The sequence below is a fragment of the Lactuca serriola genome, chromosome 5 (assembly GCF_051521515.1).
Source record: "Lactuca serriola cultivar US96UC23 chromosome 5, Lser_US96UC23_V15, whole genome shotgun sequence".
NCBI lineage: Eukaryota > Viridiplantae > Streptophyta > Magnoliopsida > Asterales > Asteraceae > Lactuca > Lactuca serriola.
Genome location: NC_136412.1, coordinates 265,922,565 through 265,931,877, shown reverse-complemented (window position 1 = coordinate 265,931,877; position 9,313 = coordinate 265,922,565). Strand labels below are relative to the sequence as shown.

The window sequence follows — 9,313 nt, the reverse complement described above, 5'->3', positions numbered from 1 at the left end:
TTGGAAAACTTTATCCATCTAAACATCATATTGATTCGGATCTGAAGGTTAGAGACTTGAACTTAATGGATTTAGCTGAGGAAGATGCATTCTTGGTCCCTTTGAGACTTAAAGACTAGATCTTGGTTTTTTGGACCATCCTAATGGATAAAGTTGGAAACTTTATCCATTATGAAGCTATTTAGGATTTAGATATGAGGTTTTTGGGCCTTGGTCTGAAGAGATTAAGCACTTAATGAAGATTTTGGTCTTCTGACCAGAAGTCACGACGTGGCATAGGATGTGTCATGACGTGACAGTGTCGAGAATCGCGGTTGTTTGTCGTTGCATTCTCATGATGTGACCAAGGAATAGTCACGACGTGGTTAACTTTAACTAAGTTGACCGTTGACCTTTTGGACTTTGACCACTGACTTTTTGACCGGTTTGAATTTTGGTCAAACTTAGGTAGAATGGAGTATTTGACTAAGGATTGGTGTCGGTTTGGTTTTAGGAAGTTTGGGTTGGCTTTTTTGATGATGAGGTAGCTATTGGGCTTCTATTGAGTAATTTAGGCGAGTCTCTTCACTGTACTTATGAGTCGAAGACACCAATTCTTGCCCACTAGATTATGTTTATAGGATGATAGTTGTCTTTGCGACACTTGCTGATATGCCTGTATGTACTTGTTGTCTTTGTGACTCTTGTTGGTATGAATGTATGTTTAGATGTAGGGGTGAAATAGACCCGTACTGGTGAAAATATACCGAAGGAGTTGAAATAGACTCATGAGTGAAATAGAACCAGTATTGGTTGAAAGATAGCGAAAGGGGTGAAATAGACCCACTACCGGTTGAAAGATACTGAAGGGGGTGAAATAGAACCAGTACCGATTGAAAGATACCGAAGGGGGGTGAAATAGACCCAGTTTAGTTTCGATTTGTTATTTATGTTAAGTATGTGGTATTTTGGGGAACTCAATAAGCTTTGTTCTTATGGTTTTATGTTTATGTTTTCAAATGAAGGGTCTGAATTGATCGCACTGCATCCTCTGGAGTTTTATTCTGCACTGAATGTTTACAAATTTCTTTAATGTTTTGAGAATACTTTAACTCTAATCATCTTTGGAAAAATGAATCAATGGCTTTAACTTATTTAAATGAAATTTTTACTCAGTATTTTGGGACGTTACAGATTCACAAGTAGAATCAGCCACCGTATCTTGTTTGTAATTTTTCCAAGTAACTACTCCTTCATTTAATGTGAACACCCAACCACATTGAGAATGAAAGTTGTCTCTATCTATTTGAAAGTTGGCGTCACTATACTCATTCACTCTCAACATATCACTACCTCCAAAGACTAGAATCATATCCTTTGTCCTTGGCAGATACTTATGAATGTTCTTTACTATTGTCCAGTGAGCTCTGCCAGGATTTACCTGATAGCGACCGACCATGCTTAAAGAAAAGGGCACAACAGGGCGAGTACATGTCATAACATACATGATCGATCCTAAAGTCAAAGCATAGGGGGCTTGACTCATATCAACTATCTCTTCATCCGTACAGGGGCTTTGAGTCTTACTCAATTTGACATTGCTCTGAATATAGCTCTCATTTCTTGGAATTTTCCATACTAAACCCTTTGACTAAGTCCAATTAGTCTTTTCTTTCTCGGGTTATTGACATAAAAGCACATGAAAGTTTCACGTTTGGTTTTAAATGACAATTTAACTTTTTTTTGGACCCTTTAGACCATTAAACTCGAAATTTACATGTCAAAAATACAATTTTTTTAAAAATTAATAGGTTTCCAAGTTAAAGTGTTGATGTGTACATTGACTTTAGATTGTCAAAGGTGCTGATGTGTACATTGACTTCAGATCGTCAAAGGTTTCATAGCCATCTAGACATATCTTCATAAATGTGAGGAATCAAATCCAGATCAAATGGGAAAAATTGTAACTCTTACCCTTCATCTTCAATGGATGCTCCAAGACCCAGTAATTCAAGGTCGTCGTCTCCAAATGCACACATCATCATCCCGCCCATCTCTATTCTCGATCTCATGTCTTTTTAGAAATTATTGTTTTGCTCACCTTCGTTTTGGATCTCATCCCAATGCATACATCGTTTCTAAAACCTAATCGAACTTTTTCTTCAAATTTCTTTCTAGATAGCTTTTGAACCTAATTGAAACTTTTAACTGGTTGCAAAAATCAGTTTCTGTAACCTCAACATATGAAGAAAGCGCAACCCCAATATACCCACTTACAATATACGCTAATGCAATAGAAGACATAACAAACGCCATTAGAGACCCCATAAACAGCGATGACGTATAGTAAATCTGGTATCCCGATTTTATGATAGAAAACAGAATGAATAGTGAATATGATACCATGTTAATATAGCGAACCGACCACATACTTTTGAGATTCCAAGAATTGATGATTCGATGTTTGGATGTTGTGTTTGGTAGTAGAACATTGTTCCTATTAGGGGGTTGGGATGATGGTGTATGATGCTGCAAACCATGAAATTGGTTGATAAATCTCAGGTTTTCTTAGCTCAAGTAAGAGATACGAGAGTTGTTTTCGTATTCCATGATTGTATTTGATTTTCAGTAAGTCGAGGGATTTTTCGTTTACAGAGATTGTGATGAAGAACCGAATAGTTAATAGGATTCTGAAGAATAAGAACATTGTTTAGGAGGAGAATCGTTCGATTGAAATGCCCCCTAAAAGGTTTCCCATTACACCGCCATCCACGGGTAACATCGAAATCCTTGAATCCAAAACCCTATCCCTAGCAACATCCCCTGTCATCCTTGTTGTGGTGCGCGTTCATGTTCTTTGCACTTGATTCCATTGTTGTTTGTTGTTTTTGTGATTATTTCGACTCTTTTTTCCAAAGGAGATTCCATAGCCACCGTTTCTCTGTCAACGGTCGATGTAATTGTTGTTTATGTTTTGATGCCCGTCGCCAGAAAGGAAAAGATTACAAGAATATGGTCCAATGGAAACCTTTGACTATAGAAGTCAATGTACACATAATAGAATAAGGTAGTGTATATAATATTTGTTAAAAATATATTAAATAACTAATAAGAGTATACTCGGTCAGTTTCAAAACCAATAGGTTGGTTTCTGATCGGTTTCAAAACCATTGGGCCAGTTCGGTATTAGCGGGGTCGGTTTTTGATACACAAATCAGACCCAAACCAAATTTTATGGTTTTAAAAAATCAAAACACAAACTGATGGTTTATGTTTGGTTTCATTTTTATCGGTTTTCGGTTTTAGTTTTGCTCAGCTCTAGTTAGTGGAGCTCAAATGTAAGTGAGAGTTTTAAAGGTAGTGTGAACTTAAAAATGTTACCAAGAGGTATATAAATGATGACACGTACTTGAGAAAAATCATTCTTACCAAGAATCCAATATATATGTTTATCAAAATGGTGACAAAAGAAGTTTGAATCTTTTTTCAGCTTCAACCAATCTTCTAGATAATTGATGAGAAAGACATCAAACTAAAGAGATAATGTTACACAATCAAGAAGACATCAAACTAAAGAGATAATGTTACACAAATTTGAGTTTAGGTCTTGGAAGGCAGTTGGTTGCTTGTTGATCAACCTCCAACCAGAAGATGGTTGAGATGTGGAGTTTTGTTCGTTCTGACCTAACCGTATGAAGCATGAACTATATAAATCCTATGTGTTCTTTAATTTTGTTTGCATCTTATATTTGTGTTTCTATTATTGGAATACATAAAAACCTAGTCCTATGGCCAAATTTAATAAGGTATTGTGTAATGCTCCAAAGCAAAGAAAGTGAAGCTAGTCTTCAACCTAATCCCAAACAAATAGATCGGGAATCAAAGAGATGTTAATACTTTTTATCTTATCAAAGAAAACCTAATTGAGATAACGCAATGGCCACATCCTATGAAAGAAATATAAACATAATTTTTTTTTAAAAAAAACTTGCTACATTTTACATGCTCGTTATCAACTTCATTGGTGCTTATTCTCACTACAAGGGTATCTAAGATCCAATCCGTCTTTATTGATTTCTTTTCATGTTACACCAGAGCTACCATACCTCGAACAGAAACTACCTTATTCATGCTCGAAACAATCTCAGAAAACAAGAATGTCATCCTTACAACTTTCCCAAAAAAAACTACACACTACAAAACATAAAATCCATCAACAGATGAACTATAAAATTGTCAAGACTCAAACCCTAAATCCATCTGTAATTTACAAAGATCTTCATTCTGTACATACCACCAATCAGAAACACAACAATTCACCACCACTAAACCCTCTTAACTCATCCTCTTACCAAGTAAGATGACAAGTTAAACAAAGATTTGATTCGACAGTTTTTCTACATGTGTTCTCAGAAGCTTCTTGTTTCAGTCATGGGATCATAATCATAAGCCTCACCAGCCTTAATAAACCGACCTTTCACACGTTTTCTCACATCTGCCCTCGCCTTTCGTGTTGCATACCTTACTCTCTTCTCAAATCTGCACAAAAAATCGAGTGTCAAAAGGGCGATTTCGTAATACAAAAAGATGAAATTTTAACGCGTGTAACATGCAAACACACTCACTTGCGCATCTTCTTTTTTTCCTTGTAACGAAGAACAGCATCACTTCTGATAGTAGTGCTTCCTGGACCAGGGGTGCACCAAGGTGGCTCACCCATTGGAACCACAGATGAGGCCCCACAGTCTTGATATTCACCACCACTGCTATCACCACCAGTTAGACTTGAAAATGAAAGATTTGAATGTTGCTTTGCATAACACGCATTTGGTTCGGTTTTGCAGCTCATTAATGAATCCACTGAGGCTGCTTGACTGCATTCTGGCTCCTAAAAGAAACAAAAGTTGTTAGCAATTAGTAAATGTATAAATTCTAAGGGGAAATTACGAAAAAGCCGTTGATTTTGGGCAGGTCAAAATGGTTAATTTGGAAAATGTATGAACCTTTTAAGGTTTGATTGGAAAAAGATGATGTATGAGAGAGGTTAAACTGCAGAATTTCCGAAAAGATAATGTTTTTTTTAGTAATTTGTGATAATTTTAGAAACTAAAAAAAATATGAATGAGAGTGATAGAGATATAGAGATAGATACCTTTGTTGAGTCTCTCATGCCAAACAAGCTATCGATTCCATCTTTTGCAAAAAGATGTTTTGGGTCGTTATGGCCTACACCAAAGAGTTCTTCATAGTTTTCGATGTTCATGTCAACTTCATCCATGGTGAAATCATCGTAGAGCCCATCATCCACGACTTGTTCAGAATCTTTTGTCCTTGAATATGATACCTGCAAGTAAATCATGTAAAACAACTCAATAAAGATTGAAAATTTAAAGATTTTGTGATCAACCCACTTCGATTGTTACAATCTTGAACTAATATAGATGCAAAAAACTCGATAAAGATTGAAAATTTAAGATCTTGTGATCAACCCACTTCAATTATTAGAATCTTGAACTAATAAAGATGCAAAAAACTCGATAAAGATTGAAAATTTAACGATTTTGTGATCAACCCACTTCAATTATTACAATCTTGAACTAATAAAGATGCAAAAAAACTCGATAAAGATTCAAAATTTTAGATTTTGTGATCAACCCACTTTAGTTATTACAATCTTCAACTAATAAAGATGCAAAAAAAGCTCATAAAGATTAAAAAGTAAAAGATTTTGTAATCAACCCACTTCAATTTTTACAATCTTGAACTAATAAAAATGCAAAAGATCGAAAATTTAAAGCTTTTGTGATCAACCCACTTCAACTATAACAAAATTGAACTAACGATAACTGAAAAGGAAGAAAATTTTACCTTTGATTGAGAAGAATTCAAGGGTTTTACTTGGTGAAAGATGTCTTGTGACTTATTATCAACCTCGATGTTGAAAGAACCCATCCAATCACTCTTATTCTCATCTGGCAATGATGAATCTTGAGTCTTGTTTTCAGAATGTTCTTGGCTGTTATCAGCGATGCTCATTGATTCCATATCTTCTTCACAAGATTCCATAAAGGACCAAATAGAAGAAAGTTCAACAGCCGAAGGGCATCCTGAATAACAATTTAACGTTTGTCGACTATGTGTACTTGCACTTGAATTAGCTCCATTATGACCTACCCAATCACAATTCTGACAAAGAGATGCTTTTTCATCCACACATCTAACAACCGCAGGCTGTGAATTACATGTATCACATACAAGTGTTCTCATGTGGCGCTTTGATAGTGGATTTGCAGAGTGAACATTTCGATCACATGATAAGCACAAGTAAGCTGCATCTGATCGACAATACACCATTGACCTTGCCTCCCCACAGTAATCACAATTGTACCCCATGTTTTCAAGAAAAGACGTTACCCAGATCAAGATTTTTTGGCTTCTCTAACTTTATACTTTAGAAAGAAAAACAGAAACTCGTGCAAGATCCTGTCAGAAGTGGACTTTTTACTGTTTGTGAGATCAAGTCATCTGCATCAATCAGGATAAATGGAAATTTTAATCAGAAAGTTGGAAAATTTTCGAATTAGATTAAATGAATGCACGTAATTGATTCATAATATGAACAAGTTGATTAGATCTTGTTGATAAAATCATAGAATAAATGTGTAGTTTCTTGACAAAATCGTTGCTGAACAATCTATAATACAAAATTGATGGAAGCCAAAGGAATAAAAGCTTCGAATTGAAAGGGTTTTAAGCATCTTGCATCTGAATAAAAGGTAAACCAGAATCTAGAAAACTAAAGCGAAGTAGAAAAAGGCTTCAAATTGATTTGTGGGTTGCAAAATTAAGAATCAGTTAGCAGTAAAGACCTAAATAAACCGATAAAAATGGGAGAAAATTAATCGAAACTTAAAGTGGAGCAGATCAAGCTGAAAACAAGCATATACGATGATAATCCAAGCTCAAATTTTCGACAAAATCAAAACGAAGCCGGTGGAAATAGCCGAATACTGACAAAGAAGATGAAAACTTCATCGGAAAAGATTCACAATAAAGAAATGTTCATCGATGAATCGAACCAGAACTTATAGGTGACGACAAATCAAACAAACCCAGAAAACCCCATTTCTATAAAGTTACAAGAAACAGAACCCATAAAGCTTAGTAGCTTACCAAGATATAGAGGGCTATAGTTGAGATCTTTTTGAGTTTCAGACGCTTAAAACCCTAATAAAGAAGAGAGCTTTTCAGTCTTCAGATTTCTTTTCTCTTTTCCTAATCTGTTCTTGTGTTCGGGTATTTGTTGTGAGGTAGGTGTTGATTGCGGAGGTGTGTAAAATATCTGACAACACATCACAAAATATCTATAGAAAGGGCAAAAAGTGCAAGGAGAGAGAAAGAGAGAGCAAGTGCCAAGTGGGTCCTTGTCCCTTTCTTGACATTTAAAACTCAGGCCCTCTTCACTTCTTTTGTTTTTTCTTGGTTTAATAGTACAATTTCATCCTTGTACATATGCCAATTTGAAATTTTTGTTATCTTAATAAACTTTGTTTCACTATTTTATCTCTGTTTTCTTCTCACTTGTTAGATGTAAATGATCAGCATAGTTAGTTTTGACCCTTAGTAATTTTATAAAATTAGTCAACAAAATTACTAGACTCGGTTAAACCAATCACAAAACGATTTAGCAGAAAAGATTTCTTAAGACAATAATAGATTGACATCGAAATCAAATGATGCGATATATTTTATTAAACAAATAGCTCTAGTTGCAATTTGATTATTTTCCAGTGAAATCTCCTTCATTCATTAATCACAATATATAGGTTACATAGAGAAAGCCCGAATACAATGGGTTGAATAGAATTGGGCTATACTAAACAATACAAAACTAAACACAATACAAACAAATATAATATGCTAACAGCGAGGAGAATCATAAACGTTTAAACTGGACCGAAAGTCAAGAAAAAACGGCGATGGAAGACTCTTAGTGAAAATGTTTGTGTATTGAGATGAAGATGGGACATGTAAAACACGAATATGACCTGTTGCAACCTTGTCCCAAACAAAAAGAAGATCAATCTCAATATGTTTGGTGTGGTGACGTTGAACCGGGTTGGCAGACATGTACACAACACTCACGTTATCACAGTAAACAATAGTTGTCCGATGAGGTGAGTAATGTAGTTCTAGAAGTAATTTACGACTCCAATATGTTTCAGCAACAACATTGGCAACCCCACGATATTCTGCTTCCGCACTAGACCGAGAGACAGTGTGTTGACGTTTAGAGGACCATGAAAGAAGATTGTGTCCTAAAAAGACACAATATCCCGAAGTAGACCACCTAGAAGCAAGAAAACCATCACAATCAGCATCAGAGTACGCAATGATGTCACGAGACGAAGAACTATAAAGCTGTAATTCGTGACCAGTAGTACCACAGATATAGCGTAAGATACACTTAAGAGCCGTAAAATGTGGTTCCCGAGGGTCATGCATATATAGACAGACCTTTTGAACAACATAATAAATGGCATGTCTAGTGAATGTAAGATACTGCAATACACCAGCAAGACTGTGATATAAAGTGGGATCGTCAACAGGAGGACTAGAACTATCAAGCTTGGCAGATAGATCAGCAGGAGTGTGGGATGGTTTGTAGTTAAGCATTGAGGCCCGTTCTAGAATTTATGTAGTATATTTCTATTGAGATAGAAAGAGACCGGTATGGGATCGAATGGCTGAAACACCCAAGAAATAATGAAGATCACCCAGGCCAGTCATAGAAAACTCGGAACTAAGTGTGGAGATAATACTTGACAGCAGCTAGGAAGAGGATCTAGTAAGAACAATGTCATCCACATATAGTAGAAGATATAAACTATAGCCATCTATTGGTAGATGAATGGAGAGGAGTCACACCTGCTATGAACAAAACCAAAACGTAAGATAAACATAACAAAATGTTGAAACCAAGCACGAAGGGCTTGTTTAAGGCTATATAAAGATTTCTAAAGCAGACAAACATGATGAGGTCGCATGTGATCATGAAAACCAGGAGGTTGTTGCATATATATTGTCTCGTGAAGATGGCCATGAAGAAATGCATTCTTGACATCTAGTTTTCGAATAGGACACCAGTGAGTTATTACAATGCTAAGAATGGTCTGTATAGTAGTCAATTTAACAACCGGACTAAATGTTTCATCACAATCAATCCCAAGTCTTTGACTTCTACCATTAACAACCAGTCGTGCTTTATAGTGTGATAAGGAACCATTTACATTCAGTTTCTTTTTAAACACCAAATACAATTAATAACATTAGC

The 9,313-nt window shown here is 35.7% G+C and overlaps 1 protein-coding gene across 1 annotated transcript; it reads right to left on the bottom strand.

Moving 5' to 3' along the window:
* Nucleotides 1-4,029: 4,029 nt before the first annotated feature.
* On the bottom strand, nucleotides 4,030-7,313 carry LOC145054209 (zinc finger protein CONSTANS-LIKE 9-like). The gene is made up of 5 exons (XM_079002352.1): nucleotides 7,153-7,313; nucleotides 5,848-6,504; nucleotides 5,132-5,323; nucleotides 4,605-4,867; nucleotides 4,030-4,518 (listed from the first exon to the last, which is right to left on the bottom strand). Exons 2-5 carry the CDS (start codon nucleotides 6,370-6,372, stop codon nucleotides 4,389-4,391), a joined length of 1,110 nt encoding a protein of 369 aa, XP_078858478.1. The 5' UTR covers nucleotides 6,373-6,504; nucleotides 7,153-7,313; the 3' UTR covers nucleotides 4,030-4,388.
* Between the last annotated feature and the right edge of the window lie 2,000 nt (nucleotides 7,314-9,313).

Excerpts from the sequence above, each read along its gene's own strand:
- LOC145054209 (XM_079002352.1), bottom strand. The coding sequence starts at position 6,372 with ATGGGGTACAATTGTGATTACTGTGGGGAGGCAAGGTCAATGGTGTAT. Across the intron at positions 5,324-5,847 it reads TGAATTCTTCTCAATCAAAG|GTATCATATTCAAGGACAAA; the intron begins GTAAAATTTTCT and ends ATTTACTTGCAG. Across the intron at positions 4,519-4,604 it reads GAAAAAAAGAAGATGCGCAA|ATTTGAGAAGAGAGTAAGGT; the intron begins GTGAGTGTGTTT and ends TTTTTTGTGCAG.